The 23,781-nt window shown below is 40.0% G+C and overlaps 2 protein-coding genes across 5 annotated transcripts; both read left to right on the forward strand.

Moving 5' to 3' along the window:
* Positions 1-975: 975 nt before the first annotated feature.
* On the forward strand, positions 976-2,336 carry LOC139926738 (cAMP-dependent protein kinase inhibitor alpha-like). Its single transcript, XM_071918539.2, has 2 exons — positions 976-1,138; positions 2,263-2,336. The coding sequence occupies exons 1-2, from the start codon at positions 976-978 to the stop codon at positions 2,334-2,336; spliced, it is 237 nt and encodes a 78-aa protein (XP_071774640.2).
* Positions 2,337-4,612: 2,276 nt separating this feature from the next.
* lyn (LYN proto-oncogene, Src family tyrosine kinase) lies at positions 4,613-23,585 on the forward strand. Of its 4 annotated transcripts, none has more exons than XM_071918555.2 (13): positions 4,613-4,774; positions 10,537-10,673; positions 11,284-11,323; positions 12,399-12,504; positions 13,039-13,137; positions 13,285-13,388; positions 13,553-13,702; positions 13,831-13,983; positions 17,731-17,913; positions 18,049-18,125; positions 19,615-19,768; positions 20,514-20,645; positions 21,644-23,585. In XM_071918555.2, the coding sequence occupies exons 2-13, from the start codon at positions 10,542-10,544 to the stop codon at positions 21,844-21,846; spliced, it is 1,533 nt and encodes a 510-aa protein (XP_071774656.2). In that variant the 5' UTR covers positions 4,613-4,774; positions 10,537-10,541; the 3' UTR covers positions 21,847-23,585. The 4 variants fall into 4 exon arrangements, with proteins under 4 accessions (XP_071774656.2, XP_071774657.2, XP_078143620.1 ...); XM_071918556.2 differs by having other exon boundaries at positions 12,402-12,504; XM_078287494.1 differs by having other exon boundaries at positions 10,537-10,613.
* The last annotated feature ends 196 nt before the right edge of the window (positions 23,586-23,781 follow it).

The raw sequence follows: 23,781 nt of genomic DNA on the forward strand, positions 1-23,781 counted from the left end.
CAACTAGTACTAGAGTTGATAAGATAGCCACACGAGTAAGATAGCTAGACTAGCTAGGAAGCTAACTTACCTGTCGAGTAATACGAATGCTGCATCCGCATCAGTGCGAAATGCATTCTCTAACTTTAATCAACCGATCCAAAGCTTCTCCAGTATTAATACGGTGTCATTTGCTCAGTAGCGCCAATATTGTAACTTAGTGTCCAAAAACTCTGTTGGTCATCTTTAGCTTCTAGGAATTTAAAAACTGTCACATCATACACTCTCTGGAATCCTCGACATAGCAGGCTTTAATCTTTGATTGTTTCAAAGCTTTGAATTGGTTGGTGTTACTGTTCAGCAGCCTGGAAAAACCACAGTCTTCTCCACTTGGCCACTGAGCAGCTCCACTGTAGCAGTGTGATTCAACTGATTCAAATGGTTCAAAGGGCCCAAACCACTACTGACCATCAATTCTGTTCCTCCTCATTTAGTAGCTGCTGTTGCTGTTGTCTGGAAATATTAAAACTGGACAAGGACTAGAAGACTTTTGGAGTTCTAGCAGATTCAATCCACATTTAACAATCAAATCCTCTTGTAACTAGGGATGTTGTGCAGTTTAGCCACAGTTTACCATCATTTTTAGTATATATCATAATAAACCATATGAAGTTATATGAGGATAGGGTAATTTAATGAGTATGATATAAATTAATGCTTTTTCTGAAAACATAACTTATTTTTGTTTATATTGGTGGTTGTTTGCCTTATATTGATAACTGACAGTTTTCCCTTCTTTTTAGTTACCACTGCACCACTGGCTTCAATAGAAGAAACGCTGTCCTGAGAATCATAACTATCAAACATATTTACACATACGCTAACAACTGGCCGAATAGAGCAGAACCTGTAGAGGTGTGTATTTAGTTGAAGCTACAGCTGTTCGTCTCTCTCTCCTCTCCTGGTAGGCGCTGCTGTGTGAACGATGCGCGAGCGATGGCTGACGTCGAGGCCACGTACGCAGACTTCATCGCCTCTGGCAGGACGGGACGAAGGAACGCCATGCACGACATCCTGCAGAGCCCCACCGACCCCGAGGGACGCGAGCTGCCCCTCACCCTGTCCCTGTCCCAGCTACACATCAACGCTGGAGGGGGAGGTAAAGTACTGACTGGTCCGAAGCTAGATCAGGAGGCGAGAAATTAAAGTCTTTAACGCTCACACACTCTAAAAGATCAGCAATGCTGACTGTCCTTCGAGAACGTCCCAAAGTAGTGCGGACTGTGTCCGATCTTGAAAATCAGTCACGAGGGTCCAATTGGGGCTATAATCAAGCTAAAAGTCATCTAGTGTGTCCCCATCTTAAGTCTTCTAGTGTGTCCCGACTCCCTAGCTTTAGCTGAGGATGAAGTTCTTCAATATGTTGTTAAATCCACCAAGGTGAGCCAAACCGTGGTCCAGAATGGGTCTAACTACTGTATCTCTGAGCTAAAGTGAGGGTTAGAAGATGCCAGGGTGAAAAGTTAAGATAGCCCAGGGTTAAAAAGGTACTAAAATGCTGTTAACCATCGGCTAAGTGCAGTATGGAAAGGGCTTCAAGATTCTAAGGTTTAGTGCTACTGTTGAAACTCAATGACATTTTCTCTTAGTGCTAGAAGAGAGGATAGAGAGTGCTTCTATTGAGTTTCTGTGTAGAGGAATTTGTTGAAGCTGCTCTTTGGTTTAGGGTTGTTGCATTCATTGAAAAAGAAGGAACTCCAAGGCTCTCTTCAAGAAAAATTGACTGCATAGCTAGTTTCAGACATTCAGTGGCCTTCATCAGGGAGTAGCATGCCAAACTGCAAACTTCAAATATGTTCTTGTGCCCTAGACATTTTTAATTTTTCTTCTTCGTCGGGTGCTGTGTTGGCTTTGCTTCAAGGACTCTATTCATTGATGACATAACACATTCATATAACAGTCATATAACATCGGCATTGTGTAATTAGCTCAGCAAGCTAGATCTCCCTCAGAAAAGTCTCAGAAGGACTGATTGTAATCCAGTCAAAACTTTGGGACCAATTCAAACAGTGGCTGTTGGTGCGCAGTTTGCTTTCCAGAGGGAGTTACAAAGCTGACCGAGGTCTTGAATATTTGGTTCAAAAAGGCAGTGCTCCTCTCATAACTAAACCAACCACCTCAACTACACCTGCAAGAGCCTGGCTAGGACCAGGACTTAGTTTTTCCATCTTAATATTGACGTCCATAAGTCATATTTTCCATGTCTTCTTCTGTCGTCCGCAGATGGAGACGACACCGAGGACAGCCAGAGCTCCTCCACCACGGCCCAGAGGGAGGCGGAGCAGAGGAACAGCTAACCCGCCCAACGCTCCTGCCGGCGGGCAGGCGGTTGCCGGTTCGATCCCCGCCGCAGCCGCCGCGGAGACGTTTCTCCGACGCGAGCTGGTGACCGGAGGGTAGCCCGCCACCGCCGCCGAGGTGCCCATGAGCAAGGCACCGAACCCCGGATCCACTGTAGGGGCGCCGTGCCGTGCTGTGCTGTGCTGCCGAACACCCGGCGCTCTGACGTCTGTCCGTGGCTCTGCTATGCACTAGAATAAACAGGCTGGTGTGTACTTCAGAGTCGGGGGAAGCGAAAAAAGACGAATTTCTGTTGCCCTTTGAAAGGGGAAGTGAAGTTTTTACTTTTAGTCTTATTTACTAACTACACAGGCTGGCCTAATGGGGATCACTGTAGAAATGGTTGAGAATAACACCTACCAGAGAGCTTGTGTAAGGTATTCAGTTTTGTTCTAGTGTGAGCCATTCGTAAGACCACTGCAATGTACCGATGTTGTAATGGGCCACATTGGGAGTAGCATGTTTGTAGAGGTAGTGATGCTGAAAGAGACGGAGCAATCTAGATTTTGCAGGATTATATTATTGCCAGTCAATGGTTTGTTCTTCCTTTAAATTGACAATACTGTAGAGAGAGTAGGACTACGGAACCGTAGTGAACCTGGGCGAAAAAGCAGTTAGAATATTTAAATAATGGGCGAAAAATCGAAACGTACGCTTGATTTGTTCTGTATCTATAAAGTGGTGTGTTGAAGCTGTTGAAGTGTTTGGTGAGAGAAATCAATTGCTCCACTAGTAGTTTGTATATTTGAAACCGGCCCATACAGTAGAAGGCTATGGTAAAGCACTGGGATGATATGGGTCTGATATTGTCCGTTTTACAGTGCTTTTTGTTTTGGACCACTGAAAATATTCCACAGCTTCACCAGGAATCCTATTTTTCCAGCATGTATGAGTGACAAATGTCGAGGGTTTTGTCAGTTCTCTAACATGGTAAAAAAAAAAAAAAAAAAAAAAGGAAAAATAAGGATGAAGCCGTATTTTCTTTTTAAATGTTTATACTTTTTTTTGTTTTTTTTTACCTTTCTAATGAATCGTAATCACGAATCGTATGTAGAAACGCAATACTGAGTGGAGCTAAAAAGGATTTCTTCCAGTAACTGTACCATGTTTGTGTGAGGTTTCTCTCTCTCTGCCATCGAGACTGAACTGGGTTGAACTTGCCATCGAACACCACGCATGCCAAAACACACTTTTAATACGATATGTATCTCATCGTTTTCCTCCCCATTTTCACCGAGTATAATCATTGGATATTGCCGCTTTTTCCGTGTCTCATTCTTCTTGTCTTCTAATTGAAATGTCTTCCTATAAGGGGAATTGCAATGAGGGGAATATAGCTCATTTTTATAATATTCAGTTTTCAAAATGTCCGCTGCCGTGTGACTGTAGTGAATTTCAGCGTCTGCTTCAACAACACACCGTTTAAACCCCAACTGTTCATAATTCAGCATGTAGAAATATGACAGGTGCATGATTTTGCAAAATGTGTAGGTGTTTGTCTGATCGTCTATGACCATTTTTCTATTCCTCGTGCTGATTAATGTAGAATAAATAATTGATGACAGTTAAATGACAAGTTTACTGTTTTGTTTTTATTGTAGTTCTGCAACTCATCCAAGAGGCGGCACTGTGGGAGAATATATTCAACTTGACAACTGTAACATGTATTGAAACTGTGGTAACTATGAAACTGTAGTATATGATTAACACATGAAAACTTGGCTCTAACATATTTAATGGAATATCTTAAATGGGACTTATAGGTCTCAATATCAAGATTTCAAAAATGAATTATTTGATGAAAATATGTAAGAAAATGTGGCACCAAAATGTATGGAGAGACTTCCTCAATTTGATTTGTTCATTTTTCAGATATTTGTTGCTTTTCTTTCTTTCTTTCTTTCTTTCTTTCTTTCTTTCTTTCTTTCTAGTCAAATTCCACCTATGACAAAGTGAACCCACTCTGCTATAGTTCCAAGATCAACAATATTTTCCTGTATGAGTAAAAGCTCTAAAACTCCCACTTCTACTAATTCTACTGCCTGCCATGCATATCCCTGGCTAGTGTGTGTATGTGTGTGTGTGTGTGTGTGTGTATGCGTGTGTGTTGCTGATTATGCAAATAATCATTAGACAATTGTACCAGGAAGTTTCAGTAAGAAAGAAAAATCCCCGACCGGCTTCTATAAGTTCCTCATTCTGGTGGCTGAGTGTAACAGTCCATGTCGACCAGTTGGCCACTAAGCAAGTCAGTCCCTCCAGTCAGTCAGCCTGTCAGTCAGTCAGTCAGTCAGCCAGTCAGTCACTCTGATGAAAAACACACAGTGGAAACCTGAGGACTAAAAACCTTCGCCACAGTGGATCAACTATTGTCCAAACTGAGGATATAAGACAGGTAAGCAAAAAACACATGAGAAATGTGAATGAAGCCGCCAGACACAGATGTGCAATAGTTCATTGTGCGATATCAGCGCAATGGGACTTGGGTGTGTTCACTCATACGCACAGACACACACACACACACGCATTGGTGTTCATTTGGTGAGCATTTGTTGACATTCCATGGAGTCTGCAAGCCTAGACAATGCAGCCATTGATCAGGATTGGGATGTAAAACGATTGTAAGGGTTATAGTAGAGTTACAGTAATTTGGGGGAAAAAAGGTAACTGGTATCCATTGGAGTGAGTGGGAAAAGTAATCAGATTAAAGAATAATCACATTACAGATATATTTCAGTGATGTCTTGTGATTTCTCTTTAAAAATAAAAGACAGTTTCATGGTAAGGTAACAGTGTGGGTGATTTTATGAAACTTCAAGTACGATGCCGTCATTGAAATTACGTTTTGTGTATTGGAATAAATCACCAGTTTAACTCCATATGCTATGGCTCATGGGGGGAATGTCATGTGAAAAGTGAATGTAATTCGATTTTGTGACTGAGTTGGATTCATATTCTGCAGAGAGTTTGGCTGCTAAAGTATTATATCAGTGTCTGCATTGATATATGTGCATTGGGAAACATGCTAGAAGCTCTCCTCTCCTCTTCTCTCCTCTCTTCGGCTCAATCCAGCAAAATGACAGGCGAGAGGAGGAAGTGTGTGTGTGTGTTGGCTGCATATCTGCCCAGACCCTCAGTTTCCAGCAGTTTCCTGACTGTCTAGTTAAAAATACTAGTGCAGTGCCCGTTCGCCCCGCTGCTGCACAGAGCGCTGTTCGCTTGTTTATTCAAAGTTTATTAATATTGAACGTGTTGCGTGTCCAAATTGAACCAAATCCGTCACTGCATGTCCTTGGGTCCCCAGCAATACACCCGCCAAGTGTGAAGTAGATCGGACGAACGGTTCTCGAGATATGCGAAGGACACACATACAGACAGAGATTCCTTGCTTTATAGTACTAGTGCAGTGCCCGTTCAAAACGTGCCTGTCCGGAACGGGCCGATTGCTGCTTGCAGCTTTCTCGAGAGCCGCGTGTGCCCGTACCGCTTGAGCCCCGCTGCTGCACAGAGCGCTGTTCGCTTGTTTATTCAAAGTTTAGTAATAGTGAACGTGTCTCGTGTCCAAATTGCACCAAATCCGACACTGCACGTCCTTGGGTCCCCAGCAATACACCCGCCAAGTGTGAAGTCGATCGGACGAACGGTTCTCGAGATATGCGAAGGACACACACACACACTCACAGACAGAGATTCCTGGAATTAGTAGATAGATGATGATGACTAGTGCAGTGCCCGTTCAAAATAGGCGTAGGCTATCAGTCGCTTGCTTTGAGCCCCGCTGCTGCACACAGTGCTGTTTGCCCCGCCCCGCTGCTACACAGAACGCTGTTCGCTCCCTCACTCTTTCACTTTGTTCTGTTACTTTACCACGGAACATCACGACGCACGAACACGTTGGCTCTCAGTCTTTGTTTAGTTACTTTCAGTTCAATTCATAAACTTCTTTATTTAGACAGGGGGAAACGCACGCTGAGAGCAAGTTCTCTTTTTGTGTGGTGTGCTCTTTGTCTGCTTTGCCATCAGCGACAAAGCTTAATAAGTACTGACAAGCTGTCGGTGCTGGAAACGGTTTCATCCAAAACCTGGCACTCTTTGTATCTGTTACTTTTCTGCTCAGTTCTAATTCAGTTGGGCTCAGTTCAATTCAAAAGACATTATTTAGATGGATTGGACTGATGCCTGTGAATCTCTGCACTGTGTTTTCTGTGCTGGCCCTTAGGAACTGAATCTCCCTGTTGTATCATATACTATCATATACAAGTGTATAGCAAACTGAATTTCCTGGGGAACAGTAAAGGCTATTGTATGGTAAACAAGGGGAAGTGTAAAGAGCAAACTTTCAGGTATGGTCTCTATAAAAGTGTCACTTTCAGCTAGTCTTGGAGGCTGATGGACGTTCTAAAAAACAAACGGTTGTAAGACTTTAGGTTTTCTCTATTATTCTTAGATGTATGGTAATGTTTTATTGTGTCACTGCTGACTCCTAGACATTGACCTTTGACATGCACCTTATTTTCTGATTGGTGGTGCATTCCATTGCACTCGGAACTCTGAGAAAAACGACTTCCAACATGGAAAAGTGCAACAGAACGGTCGTTCAAGTCGGAATTCCCAGTCGGAAATTCGGGAAAGATTCTTTCCGCCCGAGTTCTCCGACATAAACACAGCTGACGTTACAGCATTAATTTGTACTTAATAAAACTCGATTTTACTTGATATGTAGTTTGTGGTGTAACAACTTTGTAGTTTCCATTTGTAACGTAATTCAGTGACTTGTGCTTCGTTAGGAGATAGAAGTCTTTGCTAGTATAACTAGAGCATTAATAGCTACCGTTAACGTTAATGGGCAAAGGCTGTTGCGTCCATGTTTTCCCAAGAAGATGCACTGGAACGCATTTAGATCGGAAGTCGGCAATTCCAACTCGGAACTATCGACCTCCGACTTCCAATGGAATGCACCATAAGTGCACTAAGGTGGCCATTCTGACTGAAGTGGCCATTTTGGAGAGGTATTTAAGATCCATTGTCCGTTTGTTATGTAACCCTGATAAAGGCTTTCTTGATTTTTACATACCAATAAAGACTTAGAGCATCCATCAGCCTCCAACAGTAGCTGAGCCTGTTCTTCCATTCTACCTGTTGCTTGTTCACGCACCTTGGCTGTAAAGCGAGGTAGTGGCAGTTTTGCCTTTCATATTGTTGGTTAGTTATACTCTTTTGCTTATTGTCTTTCAGTTTTAGGCTGCTAAGTATATATACAGCTACATCTATCTTTCTATGTATTATCTCCTGCTGTGTTTTTTAATGTCTGCCATCAGAAATTTAAAAAGAAATCAACAAATATTTGGAAGAGAGCAACACTGCTCTGTTTTGGTAGAAACACACTTGTACATCATGGCCTCTTATCACTGAAGCCATACTCTATGTATTTGAATAAATGGTCCAATACATTTTCATAATCACCCACCACCAGCTCTGCACAATGCAATAAAATTAAATGAAATATCACAGCCACATTTTCAACTGGTCTCTCACACTGTAAATCTTTACAATTGAGGGGAATATTCACTCACCCAGGAAACAACTAGGGAAAAAACACACTGGACAGTACTTCACCATCCAGGGCTGAATGAGGCCTACCAGGTCTCAGGCAGTTTAGCTGCTACAGTGTGATGTGGTTGCTCTGTTTGTCCTACTGATCTGAATGGACCTAAAGTAGGAACAAAACTCAAAAATCATAAAATCAATTCTCAAAAAACTCAAAATCAATTCCGAATAAAATACAAAACCTAACACAACACTAATAAAAGAACCACAAAATAGACAAGGAGGAAGTAAATACTGCACCATTAGTCTGTAATTGGTCAGTAAAGTAGAATTTTTCCCAGCAGGCAAAGTGGTTAAATATTCTCTATTGGGTCCAAAGTTTGAGGAAACCGTAAATGTGTCGAGTTTCCTCGAGGAAGACAACACAATAGCTTCTGCCGGAGGTGAATTCTGATAAAAATCTATTTTGACTATTCTGTCTAACTAGAACAAATCAGGACAATAACAAAATAACTGGCTGTGGGTCCTTCTTCCTCTCTCTGTCAGAATCATGAGAATAATATGAATCTTTGATGACCAGCATCCAGAATGACCAGGAATAGCAATAGAGACTTCTACCTGCACATGAAACCCTTCTGCAAATGAATAAGAATATGAATGTGTCTGTGTGTGTGTGTGTGTGTGTGTGTGTGTGTGTGTATATCTATTCATATATATATTTTGTTGAAGACATCCCTTATTACCTTTCACCATAAAATGTGTTGGTGCTTTACTGTTAACACCACAATTTGAAAACTCATAGATGTGCTGAAAATTATGCATGTATGACTATACTCATTCAACAAGGGTGTGTTTGCGTGTGTGTGTGTGTGTGTGTGTGGTAAATTGTTTTGTCCCTCATCTTCCTGAAAGCCTACCATATAAGTGACAGGGAGATGTGTGCTAACAGTGGTTATGCCTTCCTCCTTTACATCTATATTGCCTCCTGACTATGCTGCCAGCGCAATGTGACCTGTTGTAACACAGGAAGTGTCTATGATGTTTCTAACAGAGTGTGTGGTCACTTGGCAGTGTGTGTGTGCGTGTGTGTGAGAGAGAGAGTGAGAGAGAGAAAGAGAGAAAGATACAGAGAGAGATAGAGATAAGAGAGAGAGAGATAGACATAAAACTGAGACAATCTGTGTATGTGTGAGAGTCTATGTGTGTGTGTGTGTGTGTGTGTGTGTGTGTGTGTGTGTGTGTGTAGGTGTCAGTGTGTGTCAGCTTCCTGCTGGTTGGTAGATAACAGCTGTAACTTGTATCTAAAACCACAACAACAAAACACAATATTACAGGAAACGGACTGCAGCAATCAACCTTTTATGACCAATCAGTTCTGCTATGAGCAGAACAGAAATACATGCAACTTAAAGACCAGGTGAAATAGGATGAGAGGAGAGAGAGGAGAGGGGAGATGATGATGATGGAAACCAATATTTTTTCGACTGATCTCCTGATAGTTGATACTTTGTTCCGATATTCTGTATATCTTAATTCCTTCATTTTCATGCCAAAAAAACACAGAATGAAAAGAATTCAGAGTTTCCCCCAGAAATGTATTCTTGTCAAGTTGGGAAAGCCTCTGAAACAGCATTTAGACCATCAGGGACACTAAAACTCTCCACTGAAAGCCAGACTAATGAAATTGTCCTAGGTGGGTTAACAGCTCCTTAAGGCAGAATGAAGCAGGTTTCATTGCAGGCTGAGTAAAATCTAGTCCACACCTCCATCACATTGGAGATCGGCAGCACTTACTGGCTAATATCCATCTGATATATATATCTATACACTACCAGTCAAAAGTTTGGACACACCTGTTTGAATGTTCTATGCTTTTCATTATCTTAAAGCCATTTTGATCTAAAGGCTTATGCTTAAATGCTTGAAATTTGTTTTTTTTAGACAAATATAAATAGTGAAGTTGATCCTATGTATGAATTTCTTTCCACAGCCTTTGCCTTTCCATCAAGGCAAAGGGCGGCTACTTTAAAGAATCTAAAATATAAGATAGTTTTGATTTGTTTAACACTTTTTTGGTCACTGCATAATTCCATTTGTGTTATTTCATAGTTTTGATGCTTTTACTATTATTTGAAAATGTGGAAAATAGTAAAAAATAAAGACAAAATGTGTGTGTCCAAACTTTTGACTGGTAGTATAGGTCTAACCCTAATATGGATGGCATCAGTAGAGTGTAGAGAGGAATTAGATCTTGATGGATCTGTGGCTGCTTGGATTTAGAAAATAACATGTACACCACTGCCACCATCTATCTAACTGTCAGCATCTACACCTTAAGTTAAGTTCAAATTTGAGTATATGTGTATTTCATCTTTGTCTTGTACTGAAAAACCAATAAGAAGTGAAAAACGAGCATGGGAAATAGGCTACATCAATTCAAAGCTACAACCTAATGGCACACTTTGGTTTTGTGGTATTTTCATTTGCACGGTCGAAAAGCACAGGCCTTTGGCACCTATGACGACTATCTGCTGTTTGTTTCAGCGGCTGCGCATCAGCGAATGTGCAACACTACGACTCACTGAGCTTTTTTCTCACTTCCTCACGCAGACAGGATGGGCTGCATGAAGTCCAAGCTGAGCGAAGGTCTGAGCGGAGGTGTGGAAGGGAAGATCGGCCAGCAGCCTGTACGTACCGACCAAACCCTCTATGTCAGAGACCCCACCTCCAATAAAAAAAACGCCATAGTAAGTAGTCAGACACCTGGGCTGTTAGATGATACAAGATTGATTTTTGGTCTTTCAACAAAGTGGGATGCTGCTGATCTTAGTCCAACATCACACAAAATGAATCAATCATGAAAAAGTGAATCGAAAAAGGAATCACATGAAAGGGAAAATGCATTTTTACAGTTCTCCTTAATTCACATGCATTCAAAATGGATTAAAAAGTGTAAAAACTCTGTTGTGTTTCAGCCTTAACCTGCACAAAGGCAAGAAGAACACTATAAAAGTGACATGTCAATGAAGAAGCCTTCCCTTCTGTATTCAGATACAACCTTTCCCCCTTGATTTGGAGAAATACAGAGATTTCCTAATAAACAGCACTTCCCTATCTGATACAGATGATTGCAATAGCCTATAATAGGGGAATTAATAGATGATGAAACCCGATGGAAATTCTGTAGGGTACATGCAATGATGATGTCAGTTAAATGAATAATAATGTCAGATGAAAGTGGATAAATTGACATTTGATTAATCAATACCTAAACTAAAGATGAACCCACACATTTCTGTAATTATTTTGCACACTTTTTGCTGTTTCTGATATAAAACTATTGATCTGCCTGTGTAGAATAACCTGTTGCCTGGTCAGGTGTTTCAAAGGATGGAAGGTATGGGACCTTTCTTTCTTTCTTTCTGAATCATCTTCATGGTTTACCATTGGTTGATTTTGCTTCAAAAGGTTAATTCTTGGATATGTAGAGATTCGAAATAAGTTCTAAATGAATACAAATGAATGTTATACAAGTAACTTTTTCTTACCAAAACTACACAGTACGGCTTTAACCCTCTTTTCTTATTTGTCACATTGCTGAGATGCTATTGTTTGCAGATAGTTAGCAAGAGTGGAAAGAGTTACAAATGTTCCAGTCAAGTAGAAATACTGTTACTTGGTTGAACTTTTACTTGAGTAGAAGTAAAATTATTGGAGTAGGTATGTATTGAAACAAAGCAGCTCATTTGAAATGTAGTCAGAGGGAAAGTTACTAACTACTAGAATATGTTAAGGGTCATAAACAATAAAATACTGACATTCATTCATGCCATTATTTGATGTGTAATAAAAAAAAAACTGAAGATAGCATCCTCATTATTCAATAACATTAGCCTACTACACTGATGTTTTTTTTGCTGCTAGCTAACCAACTAGCTAGCAAGGCTAGCAAACTAGCTACACAACAACCAGGCTAACACAAAACAGTAACACTGTAGCTGGATGGATGGCTTTTTGGTTAATTTATTATTAACTAAGCCACTATCATAGGTAAATATGAGCATTTAATATTACAGGTTAACTTACCTCCACATGCTTTAGCAGGGGTTTGATGCAAATACAATTCACAACAGGCCAATTTCTGATGCAAATCTTATGGAGAGCCTACTTAAGTGAAAACATACTAGCATAAAAGTAAAATGACTTCAAAAACGACTCAAGTACAAGTACAAAAAAGCACTACTCAATTAACAAGAGTAAATGTAATTTGTTACTTCCACCTAGTGAATGAGGTATGTGGGCACTTCGGTCAGTAGTGAGTTTGTTTTAAGTGGGTATAGATGGGAGTTATTCCAGATGTTGAGCTTTTGATACCCACACACACACTCAACGTGACATCCTGTGTACTGGTAAATGAGCTGTATTCATTTTGTTCTTACTGACATGTCAATAATCTTTTTTTCTGTCTCCAGCAGAAAGTGGGGCTGGTAAAATTGTGGTGGGCATTTACCCCTATGAAGCCATGCACCCCGACGACTTAGGATTCAAGAAGGGAGAAAAACTGAAGATTTTAGAGGAGTGAGTGTCTGACCGATTCCACTTCAGGAAACCTTATTCATCATTTATCTACCGCATCACGTGGGGCAGAAACCAATGATAAAAGCTCACAGATGCTATTTGGTTGAATAAATATATAATGTGGGACAATAGTGTCCTGAGGTAAAGTACTGTTTAAACTGCATACCAGGTGGAGACGCTGCTACACTAAGATACAGTGGAAAACCCATGTAGAAAGTAATTACTTTTTCTCATGGTGTAAAGGTTTAACTACTCACATTTAAATGCAATGAATATGGGAAATTTTCCCAACAGCATCTTTTTCATGATCCCTTTGTTCCCTGTAGCCCACTGTGTTATCCATATTGATTGATTTGCCAATACTCATTCCTGCGAAAGGCATCGTTGCCCGCCTCTGCTGCTTCATAATGTTGACTATGAATCATTGCCTCTTCGATCTGAGTCCCCCAGACATGTGCAAGTAGAGTAAATCAAAGCAAATTCAATCAAAGTAAAAACAAAATAATTGCGTTAAAATAAAGTGATATTCCCCAGACACGGCGAGTGGTGGAAGGCCAAGTCGCTGACGAGCAAGAAAGAGGGATTCATCCCGTCCAATTACGTCGCCCAGGCCGACACCATGGAAACAGAGGAGTGAGTGACTGCATCTGAATAAATGACTTTTAACTTGACGATTTCAGTTTTACCAATACGAAAATGAATAACAACAAATTACCTTACAGCTAATGTTTAAGTAGTGTTATGAAGGAGCTAATTATTTCCTGATTCTGGGTGCTGCAGGTGGTTTTTCAAGGACATCACCAGAAAGGATGCAGAGAGGCAGCTGTTGGCACCAGCAAACAAACCAGGGGCTTATCTTATCAGGGAGAGTGAGACATCAAAAGGTATGGAAATGAGATATTATAGCATCTCAGTGAGAGAGAGAGAGAAACACATTCACACACAGTTCCCACTTTCAATCTATGGAGTCCAAACTGTGTTCCTCCTCCATTTGAAGTGTTTCTGTTCCTTAATAGGAGTCAACCTGTTTTTCCTTGTTGTTCACCAGGGAGTTACTCCATGTCCATCAGAGATGTGGACGCCCAGGGGACAGATGCAGTCAAACACTATAAGATCCGGACTCTGGATAACGGTGGCTACTACATCTCCCCTAAAATCACCTTCCTCGACATCGGCAGCATGATCAAACACTACCACCGTGAGTATGACACTGTAATGGAACAGTTTGAATCCAAAATTAAATATCCTTCCTGACACCTACCCCCTTTGAAATGATCGCTGGTATCAATGTAAAACTCAAAACGTGTGTGTTTGTATGCTTTCCAGATCAATCGGATGGCCTGTGCCGCAAACTGGAGCGTCCGTGTGCGAAGCCCAAAGCTCAGAAACCGTGGGACAAAGACGCCTGGGAGATTTCCAAAGAGTCTATAAAGATGGTCAAGAAACTAGGAGCAGGGCAGTTCGGAGAAGTCTGGATGGGTGAGTACAGAGAAGAGAAAAAGAGATGTTTAATCCTTATTTAATCAGGGAGGTTGATTTGTCTTATTTGTCTTCTACTGTTGGCCACTGAGCAGCTTCACTGGAGCAGTTGGGGGTTAAAGGTGCACACACAGCAGTTTAACATCAATAACTGATTACCACTTTCATTTTGAGACATTAGTATAATTACAGTAAACAAACGAGACCATGACTGAGAAGACTGTCAGCCTCTACCGGCCTCTACACTGTATTTTACATTGTGTACCACTGGGTCGGTTTCGGAGGGTAATCTGCTGGATTGCTTTACAGCACAAAACTGGTAGAGCTAAACACTGCATTATTTACATATAGCAATCAATGCTCCATAAAGTGCAAATAATAATATAAATCCAGTGGATGGATGCCTGGATGAATGAGCGAGTTGCCTTGGATTTTTTGTTATGATGACCAATGATATAAATCACTTGTTAGTCAACACAAATGACTCAGTCTCACCACGGAGAAGCGAGCATTGTTCATCGGAATATTGGCAATATGCTGACGATGTGCTGACCCTTAACAATTCATTACTGGCCATACACTCCAGCACCTGGTGGAGTTCAGTTTGATTCTCATATTGCTATAAAAAACAGATTAAACTCTGATGAACTTTTGAAATTGTGGACACTGTCTGCTATTGTTGTGGTTAGGTACAACTCAGCGTACCGGTAACCTGGCAACAGTCAACAGTGAGTAAACCAGAGTAGGTATCACTTCAACAAAATGCAGACACCCTCTAGCCAAGTAAGTAGCAACATCCTTGTTGCAACAGGAAGAAACAGGGTTTATGGGACATATGGTTTTAACTTTGAGAACCACTAGCACTAACAATACCACTGGCGTGACAGAGGCTACCAATTGTCTCGACCATAGTCTCATTCTAATAAATTAGGCCATGATACATTGATGTTTAACAGTGCTACATGTAGCACATTTAAGTACCTTGCTGATTGATGGTTGAGTGGGGAGAGCACATCTTGTCCAATTTCCCCACTGATATTTTGTATTACATTTTGAAAACTTTCTGCCATTTTAAATTAAGTTCTGCAGATTTGAGCAGGTAGAGAGAAGTTCAAATGAATATGACTTATGTAGAAGATAGCTTCAGTTGACTTCTATGTGGATGATGTTTTTTTTTTTTTTTAATCAGAGTAGACTGCTTCCCTCTGAAAGTGTGTTCAAACATGTGGCGCCCTCTGGCCTAGGACGCTTACAGTAATAGGTAGATTAGGAACACTTGTCTCTCAGTGTTATCAGTGATACATCTATAGAGGAAATATGAGTGTGTCTGATGGGAGATTTGCATTGGAAGCTGGAGGTGGCGATCACACACCCACACGCACACACACACACACACACACACACATATATACCAGGAGGGGGTGGGGGGTGGGGGGGTAGGAGGAGAAGGATAACAGAGAAACTAAGAACCATTGCACTTCATTGCACAATTTGAATATTTGCAGAGATAGCCGCTTCCTGCTATTCACATACGTAGCAGGGATGAAAGGCTTAGTCAAGTTTTGCATTTGTAAACAACTCAGCTGGCTGGACATGCTGGACCTCTAGAACAGTGGCTCCCAAAGTGGGGTCCGGGGACCCCCAGGAGTCCTCGAGGGGGATCGAGGAGGGTCCCCCGGGAAATTAAGGAATGGTTTCATTTCACTAATAGTTGTAGTCGTTTTTATTGGTTTGGTGCAGTTGCTTCACTGAAGACATTTGACAAAAAGGAAAGTTGACGGTCTTGTGGATTGACATCATTGGATCCTCTTGACTCATTAGACAGTGGAAAAACACTGTGTGCTCACTCTTCCTTCTTGCCATCATGTGAAAACTTTATAACTAACTTACTGATATCAATGTGTATTTGATTGTGTTTTACATGGTCCTTTATCAGCACCCATGAAACATTCAAAAACCAAAATGCATGGACTGCTCACACCTCCAGTTCTGTATTCTCCGCCTAGTTCTTCCCTCTAGCTGCTATCAGAAGACAGTCAGTTTTGCAAATATCCAAATGGTGCCACCAGCAGCCTATAGCCATTCTGTCCTCCTCCCCGTCCTCCTCCTCCCTCACTCCCTCTTTCTGTTTTCCTTATCGGAAATTATAGCATATCCCTGTTTGTAATTCGTTTTAAGTGTTTCATGCTGATTGCCATGTTTATACATTGACAGGAGGACGTCACCGCAAATCTGCAATAATCAAATCTAATAATTGCCTATAAAGCTGCACTTGGTAACTTCATACATCGGCGGTTCCAAATGGCAGCGAGGGATAACCGTTTGAAAAATTTGAACTTAATACCCAGAAAAGAATAACAAAGGGACGAGAGAGACAAAAGATCTAACGTTGATGAGTCCAGCTTTCTCTGGACGGAGCGCTGCTCACTGCTGTTTAGGAATTATTTCATATTTCACTCTTAAGTTTCGATTCGTCCCTTGCTGTGGGTGAAGGGTGTGGTCGTACATATTTGATACAAGAATTTTAGAGAGAAAATTACAGGGGATGCAACATGACACTCTACTCTGTTGCAGCCTCACTTTATGATTTAGGCAGCTTTGACCATATTAACACCCAGATTATTTAGTCGTAATCACAAAAAACACTAATTATTCTAGGTTGCTGTTAATGACATGCCTCAGCACTGAACAGGACGCTGTACTTTCACTGCACCAGTAAGCAGACTGTGCTCTTGTTCCCCAGAGAAGTGTATGACAGTTGGTGTTTGCTCAGTGGTCACTGAAGCTTAAACAGCAATTGCACTGTTAACTTCCTGGTATCTGCTTATAGACCTGTCAAACAAGTATTTCTCACGTTACCAATAAATTATTTACTTTGGGTTCTTTGTTGCAACAAACTCTGTGGAGGAATAGGTTGGACAAAAAAATAACCACCAATATACAGTACATTTATATACTGTATATATTATTGCAGAAGAGTGCTTTGGACAAGTATTTTCCCTCAATCGACTGCAATTGTCTGTTTACTCACTATATATGGTCATTTGATAATGCCTGTTTCCATTTTCCAAGGTAAATTTAGAATTTGTTCAAAAAGTTGTTTGTTGTTTGTTCAAAATCAAAATTTCCAAGTTTCCAAGTTTCCAAGTTACACACATCTATAGGCTACTGTGTGTGTATGTCACAATTTTGTTGCAATATGGAGGAAAATACCTGCACAACATGACTTACTTAACATTAAAAATACATTTTGGAGGGAAGCTATATTATTCCTTAAAGCAGTCTGTCATAAACAGGTGATCACCTATGTAATGTTATCATTGTCAACAAATCATCAGACTTTTTTTTTTTTTTTTAAATTTAGAATGGTTAATCTTGAGTGAAATATTAGGTTTTCTACTCTAAGACATTTTATGTTATTAAAGGAAAAGTCACTCTGTCAAAATTGTCTCTCAAAGGAATGGATGGACTTCCGGCGTACCATAACGTAACAGAATAGTCAATTGTGAACAAGGGTTTACACTTTGGTGACACTCTTTCACTTTTCAAGCTTGCCAATAGGTGAAGAGCTTCTATATGTTGGTTTGTCCATAAGAAGAACCTTTTTGGGGGACAGTGGTCATAGACTTCCATTCACTTTGGATGCTCATTCAGTTTCATTCCCTTCTATCTGTAGCAGTTACCTCTACTGGTCAGTAATATTCTTTGTCTCCCCATCTCTCTCCAACCTCTCTCCCCCCATTTCAGCCTACTACAATAACTTAACCAAAGTTGCGGTGAAGACACTGAAGCCGGGCACCATGTCAGTTGAGGCCTTCATGGAGGAAGCGAATCTCATGAAGACGTTGCAGCATGACCGGCTGGTGCGGCTCTACGCTGTCGTCACCAAGTCAGAGCCCATCTACATCATCACCGAATTTATGGCAAATGGTGAAGAACCTTTACATTTAAGCCATTTAGCTCACCAGAACAAGCATCCATTGACAAGGAGTGCAAATGTCAGCGGTTTCACATACATTCAAAGATACTAACATTTTATCCCATTTTGTCTCTTCTTGTATCTAGGGAGCCTACTAGACTTCTTGAAGAGCGAGGCAGGATGCAGACTGCAACTACCCAAGCTCATCGATTTCTCAGCGCAGGTGATTTCCACACTGACTACAATATGCATTTCAGAAGAAATGCATGCTTCCCTCAGCTTGCTCTTTACACTGTTGTGAAACAGATGCTGTCACTTTTTCCATTGGTGAACTGAAAGGAGGAACAGTAACCAAAAGTAAAGCTCTGTGGGCTTCATTGTTCAGTTCCCAGCATAAAGTCCTGTGTGGCTCTGTGGGAAGAGCACATCGCTAAGGTCAGGGGTTCAGTTCCCTGTGTGGACCAATGGTACTAACACACACAGGGCAGACTGGAGTTTTAGTTATAGGCTACAAACATTTCTCAGAGGCAAAGCTGCTCTGAAGACAGAAATAACCTCATTGGTTGAGTTAAACCTCAATGGGCGGAGCCAAAGAACACTACTAACACTACTAAAGAACGCTATGTAACGTCACACTGAACTGAAGCCCAGTGAAAATGGCAAGAGGTAAGAGAGGAGACAGTTAATGTTAGGAAGCCTAGCGCTCTGCTGCTACTAACTGAAAAAATAAAAGTTATCTAGGTTAGCTAGTTAGCCTAGCTGACCTTCCAAGTTCAAACTAGCCATATTAGCCTATAGCTATCTAGGTTAGTTAGGTAGCTGCTGACCTTCCAGCATCATGAATGCCATGGTCATGAATGAATGAAAAAAAACATTCATTGCCATTTATATTTTATTTATATTTTGACCAGAGTTCCTTCTTTGCCATTCAAGTTTGCAAGTTAGCTAACTAGCGCTTCGAAAAACTGTGGTTCTTTGGCTCCGCCCATTATTTCTGCCTCCAGAGCAGCTCTGCCTTCTAGAAGAGTTTGTAAAACCGTCTGAAACTCCAATCTGCTGCAGTCTATTTTGGGTCCCAAAGTATTTAAGAATGCTGTATTAGTCAATAACTACTAGTTTGTTATTGGTACAGTGTTTTAGTTAGGGTTAGTGAATTTTTAATTCATTGCCATTGTGTCCCTGAAGTAATGGAGAATTTGAGTTTGTAGCTAGGTAGTAGTTTGCAAAAAACAGGTTTCATTTAAGTTGATTTTTACTTGGATTTTTAATTTCTCCTTAGTTAATCCTTTATTTGGCTCATATATATATATATAATTTCTGAATCAGTCAGCAGGGGCTTGTAATACACAAGTCTTCGACATATATTTACAAGTCTTAGATTTGTTTAAAGACATCTCTACAGCTTTTCCACTGTTTAACTGAAGCAATGCAGTTAGAGGCCTTTGCTGTTATGTTCTTTCTTAGATGTTATGGGTATTGTTTCAGATTGTAGACTGTAGATATATACTCAATATATGAATGATTTTGCACATAATATCATTCAGGTACAGTATTATGATGTGATGTTTGGAATGTTTGACATTTTAAAAAGGCATCATGGTGTGCTGTGAATTATTTTTCCTGTACACTGCTTGTAGTATGTTTTGATGAAGCCTGGGCTAGAGCTGACAAAGAGCCCTTACTATACACTGTATCATGTTGTGCTGTTGCAGATAGCGGAGGGCATGGCGTACATAGAGAAGAAGAACTACATCCACAGAGACCTGAGAGCAGCCAATGTCCTGGTGTCAGAGAGCCTGCTCTGTAAAATAGCTGATTTTGGACTGGCAAGGGTCATAGAGGACGACGAGTACACTGCCAGAGAGGGTAAGGTTGTGTGTGTGTGTGTGTATTCCCCCCATTCTTGTCTTATATAAGCTTTTTCCTAAAGAGTTTTTCCCATTCCAACTGACTCGATCCTGTCTTTCTGCCTGACTTCATGGATATTTGTGACACATCAACATAGAAATCCCCTTTTCGCACTGTAGGGCTTTTCACAGTGTTTCCTGAGTGCTTGCAGCAGAATACTTATTTGGGAAGGTAATTTTATTATTTAACAAGTGACCCAGATAGTTTTGGTTGGCCTTCTCTTCTTGCATTAGAATGCCTTTGATTGCCTTAGATCCACGCACCAGTTCATTTCACAGTGATACAAGTCTAGTATACAATACTGGTGGGGAAGAAAGAGAGTTGATTGCTATTGTTCTATTGTAAATGTAATTCATGTAATTAATTACCGTCTGCTTTGGCAATGTATGGAATCCCTGTGTGATAAGATAAGATGAAACTTTATTGATCTTTATGGGGAAGCAGCAGCAAAAGTAATAGGATAAGAAATAAGAAAAATAGAATGTAAGCACAAAAGTAGAAAATAAACATTTCAACACATGTTAAGTAGATTGTAGATGAGTACAAGGAATGGGAAAGAGTATGGAGTACTTACATAGATGGACTTACTTAAAATAATAGTCTCATTTAGTTAATTAAAGCAAAATTTGTGTACTTGAATTGTGACCACATGTTATCTGTGATATGTGTGTGTGTGTGCGTGTGTGTTTCCTCCTGTGCTCAGGAGCCAAGTTTCCCATTAAGTGGACCGCCCCAGAGGCCATTAACTACGGCTCCTTCACCATCAAGTCAGACATGTGGTCCTTTGGAGTTCTGCTCTACGAGATTATCACCTACGGGAAAATCCCTTACCCAGGTGAACATTAACTGGACTGGAGTCATTATTATGATTCTTCTGTCAGACTTTGATTTCAATTTCTGAATGAATTCAGGGTTAGATATTATTATTATTACTATTGGTATTAGTAATAGTAATAGCAGCAGTAGTAGTAATTGTAGCAGTAGTAGTTGTTGTTGTAGTAGTAATAGTAATAGTAGTAGTAGTTGTTGTAGTAGTAATAGTAATAGTAGTAGTAGTTGTAATAGTAGTTGTAGTAGCAGTAGTATTAGTAATAGTAATAATTGTAGTAGTAGCAGTAATAAAAGCAGTAGTTGTAGTAGTAATTGTAGTAATAGCAGCAATAGTAGTACCAGTAATAGTAGTAGTAGTAGTAGTATGTCCATAAATGCTTCCCTGTGCTCTCTGACTTTCTTCACACTTTGATTATTTGCTTATCTCTTAAGTAATGGTCTTTGAAATATTGACATTTACAATAACCAAAATAAGCTATTTTATTGGGATCATAGTATTATTATGCTGTAAATCATTCCTCAGACATGTATTGCCATCTACTGGCCAATTTAATTTTCTATACTGCATGGAAACAGTTCTTTCATTGCATAAATCCTACTTTGCAATGTCAGTCTGTTGCTTATTACTACTACACCTACTACTACTACTACTATTACTACACTTATTACTACTACTAGTACTAATACCACTTTTTTTTTTTTTTTTACACCTTATTGCTTTGATATCTGATCTAATCTTCACTACTACTACTCCTAATACTACTACTAGTACTACTGCTACTATGGCTACCACCACCTATTTCCACAACTATGACATTTACTATCGAAGGTAGTAGGGTTACTACTACTATCAATACTACTACTGCTACTACTACCATCACTACTGCTACTACTAGACTTTGCATGTCCCCATGAACATGCCCTTACATCTGTGTATGTGTGTTCCTGTTTCTCTCTCTCTGTATCATATATTTCCATATTCTCTGTGTGTGTTTACCCCAGGTATGACAAAAGGCGAGGTGATGTCCTCGGTGCAGCGCGGCTACCGGATGCCGCAGCCCGACAGCTGCCCCGCCGAGCTCTACGAGATCATGATGACCTGCTGGAAGAACAAACCGGACGACCGGCCCACCTTCGACTACATCCAGAGCGTCCTGGACGACTTCTACACCGCCACAGAGGGACAGTACCAGCAGCAGCCTTAGAGAGACAGAGACAGAGAGAGAGAGACTGAGAGAGACTTATGACAGAAGGAAATGGAGAGAGAGAGAGAGAGAGAGAGACTGAGACTTAAAGAGAGGGAGACAGAAAGAGACTGAGAGAGACTTATGACAGAAGGAGATGGAGAGAGAGAGAGAGAGACAGAGAGAGAGAGAGACTTAGAGAGTCCTACCCATACTTCCATAAATGCAATAAATACATTTCACATATACTTCGGAATAGGAGGTTTGGAGATATGCTTCAAAAATATACAAAAACAGAAAAAAAGTATATTTTGAATGAATGTCATCTATGTGTACAAATACATTTTGGTATACTTGGAAAGTTTTTTTTTTTTTGCAGAGTGGGTAGGGACAGATGGACAGTATCTATAACTCCTACTACAGAAACTAATTCAGAGAAAGTCTCAATTCTTTTTTTTTTTTACATTTTGACACTAGAGTCTTGTGACTAGACATTTCAAAAAAGAGGAGAATATTGACAGAATTGAGTGTGTTGCATTTCATGATGTGTTTGTGTACTGAGGGACTGAACCAATAGTTAATAATTAATAATAATAATAATTAATAAATAATTCATAATTAATCAATCAATATCTATTGGTTCATTGGGAATGGAAGGACAGAGTATAGGAACGTTGGTGTCTACTTGATTGGTTTCTGTCTGGAGAGACTGGTTGTATGTGTGAGCAATGTGGGAAAGTGGAGAAAAGGCTGATGCTGCATTCACATCATATGGAAATAACTGTTACAGTGACGTTTTCTGTAGACTTTGGTCGCGCCTGATCAGCTTTTTCACTACTGAACACACATTCAGTTAGTGATGATACATTTGAGTTCATGGTTTATACCAAACCAAACACTGAAATGTCACCCACAAACCAAAAATCCAGGAAGTAGCTGTGTCCTGATATCGCATTTTAAGAGCTGTGATCACAACATGACTTGATGTGCTAAAAAATCACTTATTTTGGTGGTTTGATTTGAAATTAATGTATCAATCCCTGTACTTGACTACAGCTATTTCCATGATGGTGACTATTTTCAAGTAGGAAACTTGCATCTACTATCTTTCCCCATATGAAGTGAAAGCAGCATTACTCTATTTACATTTTGAGCTGCCTCGTAATGGCATTTTCTTTTGTTTTGGAGAGGGTTGTGGCTATACATGTTTTATTTCAATATTAAGATACATTTCATAAGCTGCTCTAACAATGGCACTCCCGTCTCCCTTTGTAATTAACAAAAGCATACTGTAATTATAAGTGAATACTGTATAGGTTATATTTTTGTTGTTTCTATTGCTTGTTTCATCGACAAGTGAAGGGTTGATCGCCTGTAAAGTCAACTTCATATTGAAGTGCTGTAGCTAACCTTGCTTGTGCATTTTTTCTTATTAATTCTCTTTCAGTAAATGGTTAATCATCTCAAATACAACCAATGTTATTTTTTAATCAAATGTATATTATGCACTGAATAAGTTACATTAGGTTTAGCATTAGATGACTCTTGGTACTTAAGTAAAAATAACTTAACGGTGCTTAAATACGTTTAGGAGTCCCCAGTAATTAATACTGCATTTTAAACATTAGAATTAGTCAAGTCCACAATTTGAAAAATAAGGTGAAATTTCTGCTATGAAAGTGATAAAAGTATTCAAGCTGTATATTTCTGTTTTTGTTTGCCTTTTGATGATTAAATATTTTTACTTTTTGGTGATGATGAGTTAGGATGTGTGAATGTTGTATGCAATAAATGTTATTATATTAAAAATATGCTGAATTGTTAAGTAAAAGTGTTGTCCATTATTTACATTTCAGGCATTTAACTGACACTCTTAACCAGAGCGACTATATAAAGTGCAACAGTACAATAAGCTTCAATTTCTAGATCATTACAAGTAATCAATGCATTTTTAGG

Source organism: Centroberyx gerrardi, chromosome 13, assembly GCF_048128805.1.
Source record: "Centroberyx gerrardi isolate f3 chromosome 13, fCenGer3.hap1.cur.20231027, whole genome shotgun sequence".
Lineage (NCBI taxonomy): Eukaryota > Metazoa > Chordata > Actinopteri > Beryciformes > Berycidae > Centroberyx > Centroberyx gerrardi.